The 27,174-nt window shown below is 39.2% G+C and overlaps 1 protein-coding gene across 1 annotated transcript; it reads left to right on the top strand.

Annotated features, from left to right (window-relative positions):
* On the top strand, positions 1 to 26,217 carry LOC143295805 (lipoxygenase homology domain-containing protein 1-like). Its single transcript, XM_076607436.1, has 13 exons — positions 1 to 221; positions 1,399 to 1,571; positions 1,933 to 2,070; positions 2,489 to 2,562; positions 3,564 to 3,734; positions 5,279 to 5,434; positions 7,418 to 7,589; positions 8,486 to 8,684; positions 9,539 to 9,587; positions 10,629 to 10,767; positions 15,270 to 15,436; positions 18,564 to 18,650; positions 19,804 to 26,217. Exons 1-13 carry the CDS (start codon positions 145 to 147, stop codon positions 20,170 to 20,172), a joined length of 1,971 nt encoding a protein of 656 aa, XP_076463551.1. The 5' UTR covers positions 1 to 144; the 3' UTR covers positions 20,173 to 26,217.
* Positions 26,218 to 27,174: the final 957 nt, after the last annotated feature.

Here is a 27,174-nt window from a genome sequence, read left to right as displayed (position 1 = left end):
GTTCTGCTCGCATGCCAGAACGTGAAGAAACGTAGACATTTACACCAAACCGTCTTACTGAGATTTGGCAGCCTTGGTGTATCAGGCGAGCTGATAAAAGAATGCTTTTTTAGAAGTTGAAATTTTGACAAGTCACCCAAAACAATGTCGGCGAATAATGTGTGGCACAGACCACCAACGCAGGCCTCTTCAGGTAGCAGTCGGCCGCTTCGGGCCGTCAGGTTGGTCACTGGGCTTAAGACTTCCCTCTCTCTCTCTCTCTCTCTCTCTCTCTCTCTCTCTCTCTCTCTCTCTCTCTCTCTCTCTCTCTCTCAGTCTATCTATCTATCTCTCCCTCTGTCTCTCTCTCCCCCTCTCTCTCTCACTCCACCTCTCTCTCCCCCTCTCTCACTCACTCCACCTCTCTCTCTCTCTCTCATGCTCTCACTCACTCCACCTCTCTCTCTCTCTCTCATGCTCTCACTCACTCCACCTCTCTCTCTCGTCCATGTGTCACAACATACCCCATATATTTTCTTTCATAGACCAGTGTAATCAGGTTTCCTTTGGTTAAAAACATTTTCTCCCATCATTGCTATGTGTATCTCTGTTAGTGTAGTAGTGTATTCATACTTGCAGAAGTGTGCTGATATTTTTTACAATATATACATACACACACAGACATATATATATGTGTATGTAACTGTGTGTGTGAGTGTGCATGCATGTGCGTCTTTCTTTTTCTATTTTGTTATTTTTTCCTATGAATTTTACCATACACCATACTTGTGCATGTGTGTGTGTTTTTTTTAATTTTTCAAATGTATTTCTGTTAACACCATGCTATGCTTTTTATTTAGTATTGTGTAGTGTAGACCCTGGTCAGGGTGGAGACTGGGTGTAAGAAAAAACATATCTGTGCTTATTTATTATCCTCAAAATAGATCACTTTGTTTTGTCTTGTCCTCTCTCTGTCTTTCTCCCCCCACTCGCCCCCCTCTCCAACCGCTTTTTGTTTTCTGTAGAGATGTATAAAATGCACTCATGACCCAGACAGTGTGGGTTAAGGACTGCTTTACTGCTTTTTGAATGAACGATGTTTGAAATGAAGCAAAGACAACCAATAAAAAAAATCAAATTTATGTTAACAAGACAACCAGTGAAACTTTTGCTCTTTGAGGCATAAGAAAGGGACATAGCATATAGCTGTTGTTTAGTTATAATCTTCCATCCACCTACACTCATGTTCATAAGAGATACAGAAAAACAAACGCAGAGGCCCCAGTGTTAGGCATTTCTGGGTCTATTTCTGCTCTCCTCATACAGTTGCTTGCTAAAAAAAAAAAAAAAAAAAGAACATATTTTGATGGTATGTTTGTTGGTCAGAAAGTGAACATGCTATTTTTTCCTGGTTGACAGATATACATGGGCAGGCCCTTTCAATACACAGCTGTATGATGATCAGCTGACAGATCTGACGGACAGGACAAGAGACAACCTGAGTCGGTTAGCAAACAACATGATGCAGGATGAATTGTGTGACCAGTACGGTATCAAGCACTATCATCCAGCATCCTCCTCTCAGGCATCAAGTAAGTTTTCGTTGTAAAATTCAGACAGTACTTGTCAGTTTGGTTCAGTGTCTTCTCTTTGATTCTCTTTATAATCTTGCTTGTTGTGGTTCCATTTGTATAGATTTAATGATTATTGTATTTATGTGTATTTGTGACTCTTGTTGTTTTATTGATGTGTATATTTATGTGCAGCACATGGTTATGTGTGTTTAGGGGGGAAGGGCATGATGTGTGCGTGTCCATGTGTGTGTCCATTTATTTGTGAGAGAGAGAGAGAGAGAGAGCATGCAAGTCCATATGTCAGCATACATCACCTGTCAAAAATAATTGTATCCACTCACTGTTTCCCAAGTCCATCATGTTTCATTCATTCATTCAGAGACGGGCAGACCACAGGAGCGCCCACCCAGCCGCGGCAGCTGGAGCAATCTGTCAGTGATGTTCACCAGCGCCGGCAGCCTTGGGGCCTCACAGCGCCCTGCTGATGACGCTTCATCCATCACATCCACTTTCTCTGGTATGTCTCTGTCATCCAGCATCATTAATGGGTCACACCTTGTTGTGGAGATAAGCAATATTTTTGTGTCTCACTAGAATGATCTAAAAACAGTGAGTGGTAGTATATTATTATATTAACATCCTTACACCTTGATATTAACACACTGGCACCAAGTCTCTTTCAGCCAGCTTACACTATACAGAACCAGCCCAAAACATGTAATGTGCAGTTGTAAACAGACCTTCCAAGCATTGGATAGGGACAGACTGGGATAGCTGTTTTTTATCTGCTGTTTTTTAGTAATAAATTTATTAATAAATGATGAATGATTGTGAAACCAGCTATCTCTGTTTTGTTTTTTTTATTCAAAGCTGGTAATCTCACATATCTGGCGAAAAAAATCTGTATGATGTAATTGTCTTTGTATTGTCTTTAGGACCAATGAACTTCTGTTACCTGTGCTCTACAATGGAGGAACACCAGCGCAACCATCTCAAATTAAGAACGCCGGTAGGAGGTCCACATTGTGCACAATGTGTTTGGGTGATCTACAATATGTGTGTGTGAAAGGTCTGCAGTGTATGTGAGAGGTGTTTTGAGTTTGTTTGTTTTTTTAAAGTAGATGTGGTGGAGCATCTATGCATCAGTCTGCTTGTGTTGATACCTCAATGAAGCTCTGTGTGTGTGTGTGTGTGTGTGTGTGTGTGTGTGTTTATGATCATTACTATTTTCATTTGAATGAAAATTGCTTTGTTCAAAGAAGCTCGAAATAGATTAATCTTCATTTATGTATTCAGCAGTTTTCTTCACAAATCTCACACAACAGAACTGTCTCAGTGCCTTTCCTCTCAATGTGAAGGCAGAGGCTGAAAAATAATATGTAGTAACAAATATTTTATTATCTCAATAAGGACAATTAATTGGTGATGTAAAACACATTAACATTACATGAGAACCACAGTCATTCGATATGTATGCATACAAAAATAGAGAAAATGCATATATGTCAACTTGGAATAAACCATACATACAGTAATCACAGTCACAGACATGCAGTAACTCAGTAGACAAAAAATACTTAAAAAGGTAACTTCATACATACAGTATTCACATTTTAAGGATAGCCATGAAATATGGAACTAATATTGAGCATATAGACATGTAATAGGTAAGCTGTTCTGCAGTATTTCAAATTATGATGACAAATCACACACACACATAGGCTCTAACATGAATGTTATAGAGTCACACAATTAGTTTTCAATCATTGCTGTTTAGTAGCTGTTTTGACTTTGGGACAATGCTGAATTTTCTTCTGTTTGTTTTAGAATTTGGAACATAGAAGTTTTTGCCTGATGGTAGGAGTTGAAAATAATTTTGCAGAGTATGGCTGCTGTGGCTTGAAATGTATGTGGCTTTATGCCGCACTCTGACACTACAGTTGATTTCAGCTGTTTTGTATCACACCCACAACCTTGAAACATGTTAATGATCACCATGTCTTTTCACAGGTTCCACTGAACAAAGATGGCTCAGTGCGTCAGAAGAAACAGCGTATCCAGTACATCCCCCCACCCCCACGCCCCAAGAAGAAGGAGGAAGAGCCAGTTGTGGTGCAGGAGGCATTGTACAAGGTGACTGTGTGGACAGGGGATGTCCCCAGCGCTGGAACTGACGCCAATGTAAGAATTGTTTTGTTTCCGTTAGTGGCTCTGACACCAGTGTAAGAATTGTTCTGATTCCATTACTGGCATTGACTCCAGTGTAAGAATTGTTCTGATTTCATGACTGGAACTGACACCAATTTAAGAATTGTTGTGATTCCATTACTGGCTCCCTGCTTCTCATGACCACAGACTCTTAAGAGAGCAAAGGAAATAGAATCCAATTCAAAATGTGGAGATAACAAGATGAAATAAGAAATGAACATGGTATTGATTTCATTGTACTCTCAGTTTACTGTTGTGCTCAGTACAATGATTGGTCAAACAAACACCCAAATGGAGAGTTGAGGTCAGGGGCCTGAGTTCAAGGTCACAACAATTCAGAATGGGAAAAAAAATGTTCTGTTTGATAGAGCTTGGGGTTTTCACCCCATTTTAATCAAACTTAATCCAATGATGATGAATGCAGTGATGGATTAGATGTGCTGTTAAAGAGTTAGAAAGGTGGGAATTATCCTGCAGATATATCCCCTACAAACTAATCTTTTTGAGGTATATGTCACATGATGCTATTTCCCATGGAAACATTTCTTGATCTCTTTTTGTAGATGACACATCCTATGTTCCACACCATACTGACCTTGGTAGAGGATGGTCAATGGTTTTCTCCATGTTCAGATGGTTTGGTTTTAGCAGCTGTATTCAGTTTGGTTTTTGCAGCTATGTTCAAATGTTTTGGTCTTAGCCATGTTCATTTGGTTTGGCTTCAGCCATGTTCAAATGTTGAGCCATTTTGGTCTTATCAGCCATGTTCAAATGTTTTGGTCTTATCAGCCATGTTCAAATGTTGAGCCATTTTGGTCTTATCAGCCATGTTCTGTTATCAGGTGAATTAGGCTGATGTGACATGAGCAGCACTGTTCATTGGCTTATTCCACATTTGCTGAATAAGTTGTGGAAACACTTAATGCACAGAAAATGCCATTTCAAGAGCTTGTTTCCACCTTAGACACTGTTTCAAATCTCACTGTTTTGAGTTTACCACACTGTGTGGATGTGTGTGTTTGTAGGTGTTACAATGATAGTGGGTGACAGAGACATCCTGAACAAGACCAAACTGTGTGTTTGTAGGTGTTCATCACGATAGTGGGTGACAGAGACATCCTGAACAAGACCAAACTGTGTGTTTGTAGGTGTTCATCACGATAGTGGGTGACAGAGACATCCTGAACAAGACCAAACTGTGTGTTTGTAGGTGTTCATCACGATAGTGGGTGACAAAGAATCCTGAACAAGACCAAACTCTGTGTTTGTAGGTGTTCATCACGATAGTGGGTGACAAAGAATCCTGAACAAGACCAAACTGTGTGTTTGTAGGTGTTCATCACAATAGTGGGTGACAAAGAATCCTGAACAAGACCAAACTGTGTGTTTGTAGGTGTTCATCACGATAGTGGGTGACAGAGACATCCTGAACAAGACCAAACTGTGTGTTTGTAGGTGTTCATCACGATAGTGGGTGACAGAGACATCCTGAACAAGACCAAACTGTGTGTTTGTAGGTGTTCATCACGATAGTGGGTGACAGAGACATCCTGAACAAGACCAAACTGTGGCGCCGTCAAGGCACCAGCAACTTCTGCTTTGTGCGTGGCTCCAAGGAAGTGTTCCACCTCAAGGGACCCAAACTGGGCAACCTTTCAGTCATCACCCTTGAGGTCAGTGATTACCTCCCTTCTCTACTGGTCATTGAAAGGGGGAAAGGTTCAGATCACAGTCAGCACTCAGCCTGGAGTGATGTGTCTGTGTGTTCTTTCTTTCTCTTACTTTTTCCCATATTTCTTTCTTTTTTTAGAGAGAGAGAGAGTGTGTAGACATACATGTGAGAGACTCGGAGTGGGTGCTATAACATGAAAATGCACCCAACTCAGAGCCACTTCACAAGAATATTGGTGCATTATATAGAAGACAAAAAAGACATTGTTAGAGTGTAGAATCATGTCCTTAGCTTGCTCCATTCAAACAACTGCTGTAGTTTTCCACCAATGATCCCACTCACTTTCTGACAAATGACTGCTATAGCCTGTGGAAAGCTGAAAATGTTTTAGTGAGTTGTCCACATGATGACTGGCCACAACAAGCCAAATAAAACAGTCACTGTAAACTAATTTGTAAACGACCAGTATCCAGGGAATGCCTACCCCCTATTTGGGTTAAGACTGTACATAAGGTGAAATACCTTGTGAATGCCCACCTCCAATATCGGTGAAGTTTGTGCCAAGTAGGGGTGGACACTGACAAGGTATTACGTGGAGTGATGGCCTAGAGGTAACGCATCCACCTACTAAGCAAGGGAATCTGAGCGCACTGGTTCGAATCCCATAATCGCCAGTATTTTCTCCACCTCCACTAGACCTTGAGTGGTGGTCTGGATGCTAAACTGAGGTCCTGTGTGCAGCATGCGCTTAGCACACGTAAAAGAATCCACGGAAACAAAAGGGTTGTCCCTGGCAAAATTCTATAGGAAAAATCCACTTTGATAGGAAAACAAATAAAATTGCAGGCAGACAAAAAACCTTTTTTTTAAAAGGATGGTGCTGTCTGTGTAGCAACGTGCTCTCCCTAAGGAGCAGCCTGAATTCCACACAGAGAAATCTGTTGTGACAAAAGAAGAGAGTAATATAATACTATATAGTATATTTCTGCAGTAGATGGCAAACACCTTTCTCTGTATGTGGATGGGTAAATCATTGGTAATGACTATCCACAATGGCTTGTCAAGCAACTACTTCACTAGCTGACAGAGTTGGTGACAACCGCAGCATTTTACAGCTGCTGATGTCTTCAACACAACACAGACAGGAGGTTCCAGCACTGAAGAGGTGGATGAAGACAAAGAACACAGCATCTGTAATGGCAAGAGTGACAGGCTGGGTGATAATGAATCAGTTCAACATCAGTGGCGACTGGGCAAGGGGAGAAGACGGAGGGAGTGGTGTAGAGAGTGCAGGTTATGACATGGGTCAAGATGCCATTTGTAATTTTCGTCACAGTTCTCTGTGATTTGTATTGTATGACTAGTCACATTACATTTATCTGTGCAATGTATTGTATTGTGTAACTTTTTGTCACAACATAATTCTCTGTGTATTGCATTGTATTGTATTTCTATTTGTCACAACACATTTCTCTGTTTATTGGATGAATTTTCTTGTCAAAAGACATTTTTCTGTTCTTTGTATTATATTTCTTTTGGTCACTAAACAATTCTCTTTGTGTTGTATTGTATGACTTTTTGCCACAACACATTTTTCAGTGTATTGTGTTACTTTTGCCACAACACATTTCTATGCGGTTTATATTGTGCAACTGTTTGTCACAACAGATGTCTTTGTGTATTGTATTACTTTTTGTCACAACACATTTTTTGTGTGTATCTTATTGTATTTCTTTTCGTCACAACCTATTTCCCTGTGTTGTATAACTTTTTGTTACAACAGACTTCTTTGCATATTGTATTGTATTGTTATCGCAAAAAATTTCTCTGTGTATCATATTGTATGACTTTTTGTCACAACAGACTTCTCTACATGTTGTATTGTATTACTTGTTATTGCAACACATTTCTCTGTGTACGGTCTGGTTTTGGGGTAGTGTCATGGATGGCGTAGTGAAGCTGGTTACTGTTTGGGTTGGTGCAGCACGATGGTTTGGAAAAGCGCCATGGGTGGTACGTGGACCGAGTGGAGGTGCAGTGCATGCAGACCCAGAAGACGTGGGTGTTTGTCTGCAAGAACTGGCTGTCCATGCATCATGGGGACTTCAGGATCAAACGTGACCTGGAGGCCACGGAGAGACAGCTGGTGATCCGTGGTATGTGCTGCTGTCTTGGGTCAGGGCTTGTTTTGTTTTATGTCTGAGACATGTGTATTATATTATTGGTATCTGGTTTGTGTGTGTGTGTGTGTGGTTGTGTGTGTGTGTGCTTTTGTCTGTCTCTGTATGTTTGAAATGAGATGAGGGGAGGAAGAGTGGATGTAAATGATATGAAACTGTACTCAATTTGTTTTGTTCAAATTCCAAATATTAGAATTGTCCTTTGTTTATAGTATTTGTACCTAATTTTCCTTATGATATTAAAACACACACACACACACACACACACACACACACACACACACATACACGCACACACATGCACGCACACACGCACGCACACACACACACACACGTGCACACACACATACACACACACACACACACACACACACACACACAGATGGAGCATGTAAACAGTTACCATGTACGCAGTGTATTGAAGTTGGATGAGGTGCTGTGGAGAAATTGTCAGTCAGTTTATGTTGGCAGAGGAGTACTACATGAATGAAATGTTTGCAAATGTCTGCTTGAACATCCTTGATTGATAAGTTTACAGGTAAGGTTGTTGACTGAGTGATTGGTTGGTGGTGTGATTGGATAGAATCAGATAGTCATTCAGGAAGGATAGATCCTGCATTTTGTCCTCTTTCAAAATCCTGCATTTTGTTTTCTTTGGGCTACTGGTATGGTTGTGTATTTCTGTACATTGCAAGATTGGAGATTGCTTCATTTGTTTCTGTAGTTTAAGGTAATTCTATAATCTGTAATCTGTCAGAAACATGTATAATAATTAACTGAAATCAATATGCACATTGACAGACATAGCAAATCTTGCAAATTATTTTCCCAATCTGGTTATAGAGCGACACATGTTGATGGTGTGTTGACAGATTTTGAGGTTACCGTGGAGACTGGGAAGAAGCGTTTAGCTGGAACTGACGCAAATGTCTACATCACTGTGAACGGTAGTCTGGGGCGTTCACGCAAACATCACCTGAATGCTCTGAATCGAGGCACTTGTTTCCAGCGTGGCCAGACTAACAAGTTTAAAATCCACATGCCAGACATTGGAGCAGTACGGTCAATAAGGTCAGTAAGCATTGTCAACTGGTTCCACACACTTCAGTTACACATTGCTCATTATTGTAGTTAAAACTAGATATATGATGACAGTTTATATGGCTTAGTTTAATCTATATGCTTTTAACTAATGATACATGTGTTTCTGTGACTGCTAGTGTGTGTGTGCATGTGTGTGTGTGTGTGTGTGTGTGTGTGTGTTTTGTTGTTTTTTGTTAGGTATAATTTGAAAAAATTCCTTGTGTAGACAAAATCCTGATGATTGTATGATAACGTGTCACTGTCTGTCAGTGTCTTATATTTGACAGGAAATCTGAGTGCTGTATGGTTGGCACTTGCATGCAGACAAGTCATTTATGTAAAAACTCACCTCTCTTTGTGAGGCATACAACAACAATAGCATAGGTAGTGCAGATTATTGTAACAAGTGAGAAACCTTTTTGATATGTACACTTTTCTATGTCAAGACTTAAAGTCAGCATGAAAGTATTAGAAAATATAGTTTTTATTCTTTTAAGTTAATCAATGTTAAAAAGAATCAGTATTATTTCTCTTTTTTTTTCTTTTGGAAGGGGATGATATTTTGCAGACTGAGATTTATTCTTTGCTAACATGTGTTTGTTTAAGATGGCATGACACATTGTATCCATTTTTGTGATTCCCTCCTCTGTTTCTGCTATTTTAGTATATCTGTATTTATGAGATAGGCTGAACAGTAGTTGCTTAATTGTATATTCACGAGATATGTTATCGGTTTGTTACTATATTATATTTTTTTCAACATTTCAGTGTGTGTGTGTGTGTGTGTGTGTGTGTGTGTGTGTGTGTGTGTGTGTGTGGTGTGTGTGTTCATACAAAATCAGAATTGAACATGATGGAGAAGGAATGGCATCTGGCTGGTTTTTGAATAAGGTAAGGATATATACGCACACAAAATGTGTTGTCAGATTGTTCAGCTCAATCACGAGACAGAGAGAGAAAATATATTTGTTTTATCTGTCTGTCTATTCTACATGTTGTATTTATGTCTGGAGAGCTTTATCTTGTCTTGAATCAGTACTGTTTGTATTTAGCATTATGCGGTATATTGTGACTAAAGGACTTTGTCCTGCCTTGAATCAGTGCTGTTTGTATTTAGCATTATGCGGTATATTGTGACTAAAGGACTTTGTCCTGCCTTGAATCAGTGCCAAAAGTGTTTCATGTTATGTGGCATATTCTGACGAAAGGAATTTTGTCCCATCATGAGTCATTGTTGTTTGTGTTTCACATTGCATGGTATATTCTGACTGAAAGACTTTGTCCTAACATGTGTTTGTCCTACCAATGATACGAGAAAGTCTCCATTGTTTCCTCTTCCACAGTAGTGTGTTTGAAAATTGTGACATTTACAGTGAAAATATGAGATCTTTGGTAACATGAGCTGGCAACTACACAAAACAAGCATGAGGTACATTCTCTTTAGAGACATTTACTGAACTGAATAAGTAAGTCTTCTTTTTTTTCAAGGGTTGGCATTATAACCCAAATGTATTGCAGCATGCTGATTGGAGACTTAGTTTAGAGCATTGAGCAGTATACTGCCTCGGCTTTCCAGTGTGCTAGGAAAATCCCCACTTGTCTCTACCTGTTTCCAAAGCCATTGACAGACTATGACGTGCACATTTGCATGCATTTGTTATGAGCTTGTTGACATGCTTTATCACAATGTTGCTCTATGTGTGTGTGTGTGTGTGTGTGTGTGTGTGTGTGTATGTATGCGTGCGCATGCGTGCGCATATGTGTGCATGTGTTTGCATGCTGTTTGAATGAAACTGCTTTTCCTGTATTCTGTTTTGTTTTAAATATTCAAATGTAATGTGTGCAATCTTGAGTCAAGGTAGAATGCCAGTATGATTATGTTCTTTATTGTGATTGTATTAATGGTGAAATGTACCAATGTCCACAAACCAGATCATGCTTCAAGATGTGCAACAACCTCAACTGATCTACCATTTCCTGTACAATGGCTGGATTGCCAAAGACGTTGGTGATGGAACTTTGTGGCGAGAGATACGTGCAAAGAAGCGTCTGCCCAGAGAAATCACCTCTGGTAAGGCTGTGTCCACTTTATTTATATCTCCCTTTGCTTTGTGAAGAAAGGCAGTGCGTGTGTTTGTGTGTGTGTGCTTTTGACAGAGAATAGAAATGAAGAGATAAGGCTGTACACTGTATTTAAAGCTGAAAAAAAAGAACATTACAATTCTGAGGGGCAATATGTTGAAATATTGTTGGAATTGAAACACGTGAAAGAATGGGAAGTAAATGGCCTGTTGCAATAATTCACCCCATGACTTTGATGAACTTCCAAGCCTGTACAAACAAGGGTTTATAAACTGCAGTTACGTGTATTTCCTCAATGTTTTTTTAACATAGTTGTTGCTAAACAAAACAGTTGTTACTGAACACATCCTTTTCTGTTGTCTTTATCTTACCAAGAGGAAAGTCTTCAATGCAGTTTCATACCAAAGTTGATGATTCCTAAATGGAAATTTAAGGACTTTTTTTTGTACAATGCAGTCATCTCAAAAGTACTTTTTAAAGGATATTTACATAGCTTTTTCCTTTTATTTTACTTGCATAAGCACTGAATACTATTGTTCTTTTTAGATTGAGCATTGTGTTCTGTGCTGACAAGTGTGTCTGTGTTTTAATGAAGGATCATTGCTTCATACACAGCCCACAAGGTTCGTCAGCCACCATCAATTTCAGAAGACCGTAAAGGTTTGATCACAAACTGTTAATTGTGGTAGTTTGCATGTGTTCAGTGCTGTTTCACTCTGCCTTCTGTTTGAGGAGTCATATGTTTGTAAGAGTTTGTTAGTTTTGTTTTGTGCCTGTTACTTTAAACAAGACACTTTTAAGTTTTCTGTGTTGAATAAGATTCCTGTACTTCATCAATATAATGTTTATGGAAAACACAACTGTCCAGCTCCCTTTTTGCTGTGTAAAAAAATCTACTGTAAGTGACTATAAACATTTGTTGATGTTGTGTAGTTTGATACATCTCAGTCAGATTATACAAATGGGATACTGAGACTGTGTGTCAGCTAGCTCCATTATTGACATCTCTCTGATCAGAAGGCAGAGTTGTGGGCATGTCTTGGCTTGTCATTGTCCATTTTAACAGAAGCAAATGGGAGTCATGCCTGCTGATCCATTGCATCTGTGCTTATATTTTTATGTGTTATTTGTGTCTAGCTCTGAGATGCGTCCATAAACATTCCAGTAACTGTGTTACTTATGTGCATGTCTTACGCAAATTGGGTCATGAGTATATATATGTGTGTATACCAACATGTTGGTTAGTGTCTCTATCTATGTGTATTGATGCAGAAATCAAGACTTACTCATACTATCTACATCAGATACAGGATTAGTTAAAGGCAGTCAAACAGTTCACTACAGCTGGCCACAACCTTTCCAATTCTGATTGGCCACAAACAACCAAACATGCATGACCCTGTGGTTTTCAGTTTGATTGAACTGTTTATGTGCAGTTAGTAGGTTTTCATGTCAGTCATACCACTTACCTTTTGCAGATGGAAGTTTATGTGAACCAGTTATGTGTAACAGGCTTATATCTATATAAAAAAAAATCTTTTAGCATGTAAAATAAGGAAACTGAAAATTATTAGAAAAACTTTGATATCTACATGAAATATTAAAATAAAGAAGTAAGGAACATATACATTAATGAATGATAAACACACCAATGTTTCTTGTATGAATGTTAAAAAAAAAAGTTTTTTTTTTTTCTTTTTCACCATGAAAATATATGTAATATGAATCTTTCAAGAGTGATTAAGATGGAAAGGGACATACAATGCATTTTGTTAGAACCAAAACAGGGGTGATCTGACACTGGGAACATGGTGTGTTCTACCTGTCAGTCTCCTGTCGCCCTGAACTCAGTGAGGAGTCACTGGAGGGCCACACTGAAGAACTGTTCACCACATTCCTCCAGGTCTCTTGGGTGTGTGCTGTGGCCTGGGTCTCTGCAAATGGTTTCACCATCCATTCTGCAGTGTTGTCAGCTCATTGTTCTCTCTGTCCTCCCCTTAAAAGTTCTTCGGAGGATTGTTTTAGTAAGGCCATTGGATCTTGTTGTGTGGCCAAAACAGTTTTCTTTTTCAAGGTGATGTCATCATGTCTTCGCATGATTCAGTGTGCTGTTTGGAGGTTTGGTGCACTTGTTCATTGATGTGGTCAGTGTTTCTGATGTTCAGTATCTTGCAACATCACCTCATTTCTGATCAGTGTGTCTGATGTTCAGTATCTTGCAGCATCACCTTATTTCCATGGCATGGATTCTTCTTTGCAAATTTGTTTTGATGGTTGATGTCTCACATGCAAACAGGAATATGGAATATGCCTGTGCAGGAGCCTGAGTAATGAAGTGGTACCAAGTACTTCACAAAGTTCACAGGATGGACAGTTTATATCCACACATGTGGATTTTGAAATGCAGTTTTCCTGTGATGGTGAGTCATGATTTCTCCTGCATGTTGACTTCATGTTGACTGCATCTTGCGCTGCAGTATTTTTACAGCCTTTCAAGTAAAGCCACATTTTTTCACTACTCTGGTTTTGATCTGTCAATCTCCTCCAGAGATAGTTGATGAAATGTGTCCACCCTGATACACTCGGCGCTGCGAGCATGATATTTGCATGATGTGATCTGACAGGGTTGTGGATTTGTGGTCAGTGGCTGTCCTCCCAATGTACTGGTCAGAGCCACTGGTCTGCTTTCACCTGCATGCAATGAGCTTCCTGTTCAACTGCAGTATTGTTAGTACTTCACATTTTACACTGCCTACATTGAGCTTGACTGTCAGCCTGTTTCATCGGTGGTGGATGAAACATCTCTGCCTTGTTGGATGTTGGTATGGTTAGATGTTCTGGGGTTTTATCATGCAATAGAATTAGTGGAATGTGTTATGGAAATGCTTTTGTTCATGATGATGGTGTGTGGCAGTGTTTGCTCAGCTATGATAGTGCCTACAGTACATGTGTCTTTTATGGTGTTATTGCCCTGGGCTGGGTTGTGCAAATAACCTTCACAGCGTTTAATTTGATTAGTGGTAAGAATTTTCCAAGGAAGATGGAATTTGCAGTAGAAAATTTCTTACTGCTAAGCAAACTTAGCACTCTAAAATCACTTGTGCAGCCCAGCCCCAAGCTGTTGAAAAACAGAATCAAATCTGGATTGATCAGTGGAACATTTTTCTTCTCCTTTGCTGTCATTCTTTTTTTGTCTCAAATGTGGAAAGTTATCAAGTTACGATGTAATCACCTGGTCTTGGTTGTCTGTCTTTGTGCATGTGTGTATCTGTGGTAAATTTCAATGTTCACATTTTCTTGGCAACCAAAAATAGTGCAGTAACCAAATTTAACTGCATGGAAGGTATGCATAAAACCTTTTTTTTTTTTTTTAGTCATTCTGTTTATGTTGATCTGATGAGCAGGTGAGATATTAAGAGTTCATGTCTTATGTCCAGTATTCATCAAACTTCGTTGTCTCTGGTCACAGTGACAGCATGTTCCCTATTGAAATTAGTGATGAATTTTAAAGATCAAGGTCACAATGTGGCATACTATAACAATAAAAAAAAAAACCAACCTTGCAGATACAAAAGAAATGAGGTCTTGGTTTTTTTTCTGTTCAATAATTGGTGTGGTCAGTTAAGTGCGTCACATGCCAGTCTTAAAGGTGACATGTCTCTGGTTTCTGTATTGATTGTCATGTTCAGTTGATGTTGCATGGCAGATCTCATTGCACTTGTTACTGTCATACTTTTTTCAGACAGTGTGTGACTGAGTAAGTTTATTCTTTCCCAGGAGATACTTTGATATTTAGTATGCCTTTTATCTGTAGCTATGCTGTGAGGTTTTAGCAGGTAACTGAATCTAGCTCATAATTTTTTTTTTTTTTTTTCAAAATAATTGTATTGCCATAGGGTTTCCATGTTAAACCTTCTTTATGGATTCAAATTAAAAGGAGGATTGTATGTCAATTCTTGAGTATATAATTCTGATGTTGATATATCCAAGGCCATATATATGTTTTACTACAGTATGACTGGCAGGCCACTTTCTGTCAGCCATTCTGATTTTGTGTCCAGTGTTTTTATATGTAATTTAAAAACAAGATTGATATAGGCTTGTTGCAATTTTTGTTTCTATTTTCTCCTTTCCGATATTACCCAGTAACTGTGAGGGGATTTTTTGGATTGTTTGTTTTTCATCATGTTTATTTTGTTTACTGTCATTTTTTATGAATGTCTGATGTTTGTCATAAAGTAAATAGTGAACAAAAATATGGTTGGGATCAATATATGCAAGCACCAGTACACACACACACACACACACACACACACACACACACACACACACAGATAAAATCATTCAAATTACAAAATATCATACACTCTTGAAGTAGTTATCGTGAAAGAAAGGAAAGTGTGTCATAAGTTTGAACATAGTGTACAATGTCCTTTGATTACACATAGGGGAATGAGGTCAGCACAAGTCAGCACTGGCGGTCTCTTTCAGGAAAACCTGTGCAGTATGAAGTGATCGTAAAAACTGGAGACGTCCGCTATGCTGGCACGGACGCTAACGTGTACATCATCTTCATGGGCTCCAGTGGCAAGTCCACCAAGATGTTCATGGATGATTCCAGCAACAACTTTGAGCGAGGCATGACAGAGAGTTTCAAGGTAGATGTCAAACTGTGATCTTTTTCTTAATATCTGTAATTAGTCTGAGTATATGCTTGTGTTTGTGTGCATACACCTGTGCATCTGTGTGTGTTTGTGTGCGTGTGTGGATGTATGTGTTTGTGCGTTTGTAGATTGGTCACACTGTACAATGGAACACACACACACACACACACACACACATACACGTGCACACACTTAAAAAACCAAAAAAAAACCAAAAAAAACGAGGGAGGGTGAAAGACAGAACAATTAAAATCTGTTTTACAGACAATATATTCATGATTTTATACAACACTCTTTCCCATATGAGAAAGGTAAAATGAACTGTGGACACATTTCAGTAGTCAGTCCTATTCCCTGAGTCAGTGATATACATTTGTCAGTCACCGCCTGTCACTAAGCAGATTGTCTTCATCATTCTGTCATCATTTACCAAAGGATGTTTCCTCTAAACTTTCTTAATCTTGGTATTGTTGCTGCTGTAATATTTCATCTCTGTTACAAATTTGCAAGATTCATCACAGCACATGCATTGGACCATTACTTTAAACTGTTTTATTTTTATATTATGATATTAACTCCTTGACTGCCAAGCCTGTAGAATTAGGGTCATTGTGACGAAACAGATGACATCAAAAGAAGGGAAATAACTGTGGAAAGCTGAAAATCCACACATTTGATCCAGAGTGGTGCATCTCCAGATTGTTTTCTCACTTTTTGGCTGATTGTTCTTCTGGATATTGATTTATGACATGCAACACCACTTTCTGCTGGGGGGGTTTCTTGGCAGTCAAACGGTTAATGACAGTTACCACTGGGTGTTTCTTCTGCTTCTGCGCACATAGGCAAAGGACATTCCAGGTACACACCTGAAACTGTTAGTGACCGTTATCATTGATTTTTTTTTCTTTTTCTTCTTCTATGCTGATATCAGTATGCAGCAACTTTGCTTTCATTCACACCAGAGAGTGGGCTTTTATGTGTATGATTGTTCTTACTGCACCATGTAGGCAGCCATACTCCATGTTGGGGGGGTTGCATGCTGAGTGAGTTTGTGTTTTGTATTGTATTGTATTACTCTTTTGTCAAGACAGATTTCTCTGTGTGAAATTCAGGCTGTTCTCCCAAGAGAGAGTGTCGCTTCAGCGCAGCACAACCTTTTTTTTTTTCTTTTTTTTTCTGCCTGCAAATAAGTTTTCCTATCAAAGTGGTTTTTTCTTCAGAATTTTGCCAGAGACAACCCTTTTGTTGCCATGGATTCTTTTACATGCATTAAGTGCAAGATGCACATGAGACCTCTGTTTATTGTCTCCCCTGATTGACTAGCATCCAGACCATCACTCAAGGTTTATTGGAGGAGAAGAAAATATTTCTGAGTGTGGGGTTTGATCCTGTGCACTCAGATTCTCTCACTTCCAAGGCTGGCATTGATTTGTGGGTCTTTAATGTGCACATTTGATCTTCTGCTTGTACATGTACACGTGAAAGTGAGTTGGGCACTAGTAAATGTTACGTATGTTGATCTTAGAGATTTGGAGAAAAAAACAAAACAAACAAACAAAAAACTTGCCTCCACTCTTCATTTACCAAGTACTGAAAGCAGAACTAAACCCAGAACCCACAAGTTGAACATTCAGTGCTCTAGCCACATTGCAGTTGCATCACTGATTGTGAAAATGATAATAATAATAATAATAATATAATACATACTTTTTCTATGGCGTGATATCCAGCACCAATGCTGCTCAAAGCGCCTTACATCATAGTTGACTATAAACATGCCTTAAAAAACATATCAACCGCTATCTGACAATGGAAAACATCCTGAGTGTTCATATGAATGCAAAAGCACACTAAAGATTATAAAAGCTATGAAGTAAGTATGGCTTAGATTAAAACAAAATGCATTTCATAGAATACACACACACACACACACACACACACACACACACACACACACACACACACACACATATATATACATATATATATATATATATATATATATATATATATATATATATATATATATAAATGTCCCTCCCTTACAGACACACACACTGACATTAAATATCAACTGCACTAAAAACAAAATTGCATAAGCATTAAAATATCTCTTATTTTCTAACATAGAATTCTGTTTGGGCATACTAACATGCCTACACACATACACACATGTACCAGAGCACTGTAACTTCACAAACACATGTATGCATGCACACACGCACGCACGCACGCACGCACGCACGCACACACACACACACACACACACACACACACACACACACACACATGCCCATTAAAAATAACCAGATAGAAAAAATGACATCACATCTAAGACCGAAACTACATAAAATACACAATGCATTAAAACAGGACTACAAAAATACTAGCACAAAGATACTTGCCAACAAGCATACCTTGGTTTAACCATTCCGCCCAGAACAAAAATGCTTACGGAAAAGGTAAGTTTTCAGATCTGACTTAAAGGAATGTAGATCAGAGGAATTTCTAAGAGATGAATGTAGAGAGTTCCATACTTGGGGAACCTGAGCTCTGAAAGACCTATTTCCAGTGCATTTCAGATTAGTCCTTGGAACTTTAAGCAGCTTTTCGGAACTGGATCTTAATGTTCTGTGCGGTTCATATGTTTCCAATACAGAGGAGAGATACAATGGAAGAGACTTGTCAAAATTTTGAAGGCGAGTGTTGCTAACTTACAGTGAATGCGGGACTCAATTGGAAGCCAGTGTAACCGATTCAGCAGAGGTGTAACATGATCAGATTTCTTTTTGGTGAGAACCAGTCGTGCAGCATTGTTCTGAATTTTCTGTAATCTGTTGATAGAGGAAGATGGTAAACCTGCAAGAGTGGAATTGCAGTAATCCAGTCTGGACAGAACAAAAGAGGAAACTAACTGAGCCATATTTTTCTCTGTTATGTAGGGTCTGACTGAGGCTAGCCTTCAGAGATGAAAATTACATGAGCGACACAAGAATGAAATTTGATTGTTCATAGTCAAGGTTTGATCGAGATATACAACCAGGTATTTGGCTGATAGGAGTGTGATAGGTGAGTAGATGGATGAATACGTGAATGATTCATTGTTATTTCTGTCCATCAGTTAAAGGCCATGGATGTGGGACACCTGACGAGCATTGTCATCGGTCACGACAACTCTGGACCTGGGGCTGGCTGGTTCTGCGAGTTTGTGAGTCTCACAGTTTTTGGTTACTGCTGTACAATTCATGTTTGTGAGTTATACAGTTATTGGTTGCTGCTGTACCATTCATGTTTGTGAGTCACACAGTTATTGGTTACTGCAGTAATGTTCATGTTTGTGAGTCACAGTTATTGGTTACTGCTGAACAGTTCATGTTTGTGAGTCACAGTTATTGGTTACTGCTGAACAGTTCATGTTTGTGAGACTGTTATTGGTTACTGTTGTCCCGTCAAAAGCACATATTTTTGTCTCTGAACTTGGCCAGTTGTGGCAATTCAGTTGATAATATGAAAAAATAAACATCAAATATGAGGTAACAGAACAAGAAACTGTGATGAAAACAGGGAATCTTTGATACTTTGACTGAGATCTATATTATGTGCAAGAAGGCATCTGATCTGCCTGTCATAATTTTGTTGACAGAAATGGACTTGTCTGAAGTCAATATTATGTATAGTATGCCAGAGACTGCATTTTACGATTTTGTTACAATTTATCAAAACTGGCATCTCATGATAAGGGCAGGGAAAGTTTGAAAGTTTGATAGATTACTGTTATGATCATAACACAATGAAATACTGGTTGACATGGTCTGCTTTAGCTGGATGGAATTGTTCAGTTTCCAGCACACAACTTTTGGTTTGACAGGCACTTGTTTCAGATGATGAATGAAAGTATTTGGATAGGTATATATAAGCATATCATGACACCCCATTGCCCCCCACCCACCTCACACAGCCATGAAGGCTTTACCACTTTATTTATGATGGTGGTTGAGCATAATGTGGAAATTCACTGAGGTTTGAGACTACATGACGGAACTTCACTTTAAATTTCCATTGATGATATACCAACAAGGGCCAAGATATCTACAGTGTTGGTAAGGAAAATTTGAGCAACATTCTTGAAGACACATCCATGAAGTGGATTACACTGAAATGTCTGGTCCCAAATTTCCCATCTGAGCCCATAGAACACTCAACTAAGGGTCAGAGCTTGCTAAGAGGCAAAAAATAAACAAACTCACTATCATATTCCTCTATGAGGAGTGTCTTTATGGCATTTAAAGTATTTTTTCCAGATGTTTGTGTTGAATGTGAAGCACTCCTGGCCTTGTTTCATCCATCATGTTGTTGTGCAGGTCAAAGTGCGCAAACATCTGACCCGCCAGGAAATCACAGCACAGCTGACGGAACAGAAGCAGGCATGGAAATCCTCCCGGAGGCAGCAGCATCAGCGACTGGCCACCAAGCTCAGCCAGGACAAAGAAAACGTCTCTGACGCAGAAGATGACGAGGAAGACGCAGACCCAGGGAAGAGGAGTGGCAAGACGAAAAGAGATGAACGCTTTGCCGACGTGTTTGATCGAGATGGCAGAGTGCTGAAGGTTCCCGTGTATGAGGAATATTTCTTTCCCTGTGCCAAGTGGTTTGCGGCAGATGAGGGTGATGGACTTCTGGAACGGGAGCTCCAGTTTGAAAGGCAGACACTGTTTTTTCAGGAGAGGTAGACTAGCTGTGCGCATTGACTTTTTTCACGCATTTGGTGATGGGAATACTGTTGCTGTTGTGCTTTAGGAATAGTTATAGACAAATGTTAACATAGAAGTTAGTGTGAACCACCTTCCACACCCTGCCCCCCCCCCCCCCTGGCCCCCCCCCCCCCAAACCCCCACCCACCCTCAGACATATTGCATTAAAAACCTGATAATTAGTGCTAATCCCGCCATGTCTTTTTAATATTTATTTACCTGTGAAATATATTACTGTTTGGGTTTCCTGTGAGTTATTTTGTGGAATGCCAGTGATGAATGCAAAAGGGTTTACCTCCATCAGTGAAGGACATTGGTCATTTTGTGTTGGCACTTGACGACAACTTCAAACAAATCAATGGCTCAGGTTGAGACAGAATCAAGCAAACAACAGGTCAACATTATTTTAACACAGCTCCTCTCCTTTTGTCAAGTTAAGAACCCTTTACTTTCTGCTTGTCTTTTATACACCAGTGCTGGAATCCCTTTCCACTTGTCTCTTGTATACACCAGTGCTGGAATCCCTTTCCACTTGTCTCTTGTATACACCAGTGTTGGAATCCCTTTCCACTTGTCTCTTGTATACACCAGTGCTGGAATCCCTTTCCACTTGTCTTTTATACACCAGTGTTGGAATCCCTTTCCACATTTTTCATTTGCCAATGCTGGAATCCCAGGATTCATGTTTACTGGATCATCACAGAACAAACTCAGAGTGTATGACACAATCTGCATAGACATGTCCTGCTGAGCCGATTCCATTCTGAATGAACCGACAGTTTCTCTACACAGGTCACTTCCAGAAAGTCCATGGGTTGTGTTTGAATCTCTATTGTACAGCTTTTAGAATTGAGGAATCTGATATTTCTTCTTTGTTTTCTTTTTTTTTTCCTTCTAAGTAATGATCACAGGGTGAACAAACCTAATATGTCATGCAACACTTGGCAGCAGAATGGATAACATCAGCTGTCTGGTGTACTGCTGTTTTTTCTTTTGTCTTTTGAATGGAAATCAGGATAATGAGATCACTTTTGAGAGAGAAATTCAATTACAAGCATGGGTGGTGGTTGTTTTTTTTAGGGGTGGGGGGTTGTGTGTGTGCACATTCAGATGTGCATGTGTGTGAACATGTCTGTGTGTCTGAAAATGTTAAGAAGCAGAAGAGAGACAGGGAGAGGGTATTCGTGGCACTGGTTCTGCACACACATTCATCAATGTTCATCTTCTGTATACTGTTTCCCTCTGCCACTTTCCTGTGTCAAACTTCATCTCCACGCTATTGTAATGCAGTAAGCATTTATACATTGATGATACTTGTGAATTCACTCTCTCAGTCATATATATATTGATTGATAGATTTATAGATATCTCTCTCTCTCTCTCTCTCTACATATATATATATATATATATATATATATATATTTGTGTGTGTGTGTGTTTTCCATGGAAACAGATTTGATATGCAACTGACAAAAAACGGCATTGATTTAATTAACCTCAAGGTATGGATTTACCAATGTACAGACATGGTTTGTTTTGCAGTAATGGTTTCCAAGTTGTTGTCTTCTAATTCCATTCATCTTCCTCAAGTCAATTTTTTATGTTTATTGCATATTTGTTATTATGTTCTTATTTGAGACGTATGTGTTTTGGCTTTTTTTGTGTGTATGTGTTGTTGTTTTGTTGTTATTCCAATAATGTGCTGTTTTTGGTCACTTGACCACAGGCGACCTTAGTCGACTAGACAGTGCCCCGCCATAGGTGACTTTTAGTTGACATCCAGATGTCATGTCAAAAGGACCGTTTTTCACATTGTAACAAAGCTTTACAGCTCCAGCCAGTTTACCGCCAATAGAACAATGACTAACCTTTGCTCCCTGACCCAGTTTGATGAAACCAAATCCATTGTGTTGTTTTGACATGAACCAAACGCCTGTGACAGAGCATTGTATCAAAAATACCTGGTGCTGGGAAGTGTTTTTCACACAGAAACTTGGTGGTGAAAGAGTTAATAATTATTAAAAGATTGGAGGTTCAATAGCCTTTTACGTTCATTGGAGCAGTAAATTGATAATGACAGTGTCAAGGATTCGGCTTTGGAAGGTGGTGCCCAACCCTCTCCTTCCGCCATGTTTAACCTTCCCTGAGCAGTATAAGAATACCGATTCATACCTGGGTGGAGTGATGAGTTTGGAGTAAAGTGCTTTTCTAAAGAACACAGCACCATGCTGAAACGTGGCCTCAAACTTTTGAGCACTGGTGAACACTGGATCAGAAATTCAGTGCTAAAACGACTTTCCCACAGCTCCTCATAATAATAATGATGAACACTTATTCAGCACCTTTTCTCACAGTGATGAGCCATTAGAGAAGATTTGAAGGAGCTGAGGAAGTGGAGTGTCTAATGTGAAATGGAAGGGTATTCCAGATGGTTAGACCTTGAAAGGAGTATCTGTTGACTAAAGGATTCTGTTCTGACAGATAGAGCCCGGAGAAATATTGACAAAAGGATTTTGTTCTGACAAAAGGAACGTATAGTATGAGAACATCAGAAGAACAGATATTTCAAGATGGGGTGCAGAGGCAAACAATGTCAGAGAGATATCCTGGGCCAGTGCTGGTGTCAGATGTGAAACTGAAGAGAGTTTGTATGAAATCCTGGACTGAATAAGGAGCTAGTGCAAATATTTCAGAGGTGTGGTATGTTGACGTCACTTGACATTGGTTCTGTGTCAGATCTCTCAGAGCACCACTGAGTCTTTTTCCAAAAAGTGTGAATATGTGGTTAACCCTTTCAGTGCTGCCAGGATCATGGCTTGTGCAACCTTCCCCACCTGGGAGGTTTTAGCAATCATTTTTAGTCAGTTCTTTTTTCTTTTCTTTTTCTTTTTTTTAACGACAAATGGCATACATCAGTGGACCCAGAAAGGAAAAACCTGAGTATGTTAACCTAAGGATTTTGCTCTGACAAATAGAGTGCAGAGAAATATTGACCTGAGGATTTTTTTCTGACAAATGGAAACAGAGATTATGATTACAAAGAAGATGCAAGTCACCTGTTGCCTCACCTGTCAATGTTTACAACAGTCATTCTTAATATGCATGTCAGGATCATAAACACAGAATTCATCTCAAAACAGTTTTATAATCGATGAGAAGTGGAAATCGACTTTTTGGCTATGATCATATAATTAAAACTTGTCAAAATGTGCTTGAAAATGCTGTACCTGCATTCAGATTTCATCAACAAGTTTCCCGGAAGTTTATCAAGTCGTGCCCATGCCCCATTTGTTTACACATAGTTGAAAGGTTGAAAACCAGTTTAATTTGATGAATCTGGATTTGATGCATGAGCTCTGCTCAGGCACAGGCCATGGCATGACAATATGCACACCAGTGCCCAGACAGACCTGTGCAGAATAAGTGAATGCAACTGTGCCTGAAGCAGTGTTCCCAAAAACGTACATATGTGCGTAAATGACGCACAGATTTACAACTTTGACGCACAAAATTTTTACCCTGTGCGTCAATGTGACGCACACTTTTTCCTGAAACTAACAAGCATCTTACGGCTTCCAGGAAAACCGCGAAGCACGCATCGTGGGCCTAAGCTTAGGCTAGTGCATAGCAGATGAAACTGAGCTGGCCAAAAACGTGTTAGAGTAACTTCCCTTGCCGATGCAGGCAAACGCTGTTGTGTGTTCATTAGTAGTGAGTATGGTTATGTGCTCATTATAAGTAGTTGACTGTGTTTTCATTGTATTCAAGCATTTCGAATGTCCTTGTTTGGAGAAGGTGTGGGTTTCTTTTCATTTTCATTGTACAATTGTCTTCATTGATTTTTTGTATGTTTTCCAGTTGACCCTCAGAAATGTGACAATGACCCTCAAAAATTCCAGTCAAAGGGTCACAGTGACCCTCAAAAAATCAGGCCCATTGGGAACACTGCTGAAGTCACTGACAAGTTCTTGTTTGAATCTCTTCATTGCCTTAACCCCCACACTCATCCCATGCCTTCCCAGATTGCCTTAGCTTTGTTTTGTGTAAGTATATGAGTGTATGTGTGTGTGTGTGGAAGTGTGTGTCTGTGTCTGTGTTTGTGTGTAAGTGTGTGTGTGTGTGTGTGTGTGTGTGTGTGTGTACACTTCTACATGCTGGTGAACATGCTTGCCTCTGTGATTGTGTGCATACTTGCTTGCACATTGTTATTATGTATGCATGGATATGTTTTGCATATTGTGTTTGTGTTCATGCAAATTTGCTGTTTTGGAACAGTTTGACATAATTACAAGGCTTACTCCATTAGAGGCAGGTGAAAGTCTTCAACACTGGAGTTTCAAAACACCAGTTTTAGGGTCCAGGGGAAGGAAATAGCGTTTACCAGGAATGCAAGAGCTGCTTTCTTCAATCAGGTTTTTGTGTTATCCTTACCAGTGTTTACTGTTCTTCACTGTATAGTTTAAAAAAACCCAACTTTACTGAAATACACAGTTTAAGAAATATATCAAATGTTCAATAGAGATACGTAATTATCTAGATAATGCATATGTGTATTCAGTTTCAGTTTCAATTTCTCAGGGAGACATCACTGCATTCAGACAAATCCATATCACGCTACACTACGTCTGCTAGGCAGTTGCCTGACCAGCAGCATAACTCAACATGCCAGCCAGGCCTTAAGTGCATGTATGTACTAACTTCCTGAACATTACATTTCTTTACAGTGTTGTTATCGATGTTACTTCCTGAACATTACATTTCTTTAGTGTTGTTATCAATGTTAGCTGGATTAATGTGTATTTCTCTTATGGTTTAGGTGTACACACACACTCACACACACACATGTACTCACAATCTTTATCTCCCTCACTATCTCTGTCAGACCATCCACATGTACAGACATGCACATATACATCAATGTCCAAAGGTCGTAGCATTATTGCTTAGTTAGTAGTCACAGCTTTATTGTTTTTCCGATAACATTATTGTTTATCAGTTGTTCTTTTTTTCAATACAGTCAGACAAATACTATCTTCTTTCCACTTTTTTAAAGATTTTACATCTTACAGCAGTGGACATGATGCATGTGGACAGTGTTAAATGCTCACCAGAAAACATCTATCATCTCCTCTCTTTCCCTCTCTTTTTCTGGGGTATTCTCTTTGATTCACAAACTGGTTTGTACGACGAGTCATCTCTATTTTAACAAAGGCAGAAAAACAGTCGGCTGACTGAAAAGATTGTGATGTGTACGTGGGTCATGAGAGACCGAGTAATCATATTTAGAAATGATTGTATCCCCTAGAATTATGCTGTTCATGTCTGTGTTTGATTGTGTCGGCTTTACCATGTACGAATATTATTGTGTTTCTGTGATTCTTAATGTATGTATGAGCAGACTCAAAATTTCCTGTGTGAGGAATTGAAAGAGTGATATTGTATAGGAATATACTGGTTTTGGTGAGGGGGTTAACAGATAAAGTGCAATTTTTTTTTCTAACTGTGATAAAAAAAAATTTTTAAAGTACAACTTCAGTCTGAAACCAAGGAATTTTTGGTACACAATGAAGTTAATTCAGCAAAAGTAATATTTGTCCTCAAGTGACAGTCATACTGTCAGTTCTTATTTATATCTCAAGGACGTGATGCAGGATAAAGGGAAATAATCATCACACTGCATTTTTCTATCTGGTAAAATTTTGCACATCAAAATATGCGTGTATGACCCTTGTATCACTGTAACCCCAAAACAGTACTTATTAACTTGAACATTCCCATATTTGATGTGTATGGAAATACTTGGTAATGGTCATTGTGAAGTATCATCTGTTGAGAAAACATAACCTTCATTGCAAGGAAGGAAAAAGTGTGTATGCATGTATATTGTAGTTTTGGTAGCAACACAACATGTTGTCATCAGTGTTGCATGATTTGCCCTTGATCTCCTTCCTGTGATTCGTTGTGATCTCCATCCGGTTATTGTTTTTGAAAAAATGTGTAGTAAAATAAATACAATATAACCAACTTCAATTTGTTGTGTGTGTGTGCGGAAGGGGGGGGGGAGATTTACGGTAGAGTGTAAGTGTGGGTGTGTGTGATACATTAAAAGTTTGTCTCATGGTGATTGTACAAACAGTCAGTTGCCTCATCTCAGCTGCCTATGATAAGCAATTGACAGATGATGTATGTGCATATATTGTACATGATATATGTACATGTAGAATAACAACAGTTTGTATAAAACAATCATCAATATTTTCTTGCATGATACCATTATGATCATACATACAGTGCAGATGTACTTCCTTTCCATATGCACTATGCCCCCTCCCCTCCGAACCCTGCCTATGCTGTCCACACTTCAACACCCACATGTCAACGTGTGAACATTGTCAAAGCAGTGCACGGTGGGGGCAGGGTGTGCTGTTTCCAAACAGTAGCAGTGAAATTCTATCATGAAAAATCTGTTGTCTGTGGAAAAGCATTAAAAAACATTATTCTGTTTAAATTTTTCACCACCTAAATTCACACCATACAGAGGGGAAGTTGTGTGTGACTCTCTCTCTCCGTCCCCTATAGTTACTGCAATTATTTGTTCATCAATACTACTGTCAACGAACAGTTTTTCACCCATACAAATATTTTTCCTTTCCAAAAGTGCGTTTTACAGTGTGTCAAGCACAGCTGATATTATTATTATACCCCATTATGGCAAAGGTTTATTTATGCAGCACAGAAAAAGCATTGATAGAATTTTTTTTTTTTTTTTTAGATGGCAGCATGCATGCACACACACACACACACACACATACAACAAGACAAAAAACCAAAACCAGAATCACTAATGAAGAACCGTGGGATCAAACAAAACAGCAACCTGCAGAGGATGAGATCCTCCAAAGATGCTGGAGATGGGTCAGCAACACGCTCCACAAGCCTGCATCCAGTGTCATAATGCTATCCCTTACTTGAAACCCACAG

Source organism: Babylonia areolata, chromosome 21 (assembly GCF_041734735.1).
Source record: "Babylonia areolata isolate BAREFJ2019XMU chromosome 21, ASM4173473v1, whole genome shotgun sequence".
Lineage (NCBI taxonomy): Eukaryota > Metazoa > Mollusca > Gastropoda > Neogastropoda > Buccinidae > Babylonia > Babylonia areolata.
The sequence above is the reverse complement of the archived record's forward strand: the minus strand, read 5'-3'. Positions and strand labels throughout refer to the sequence as shown.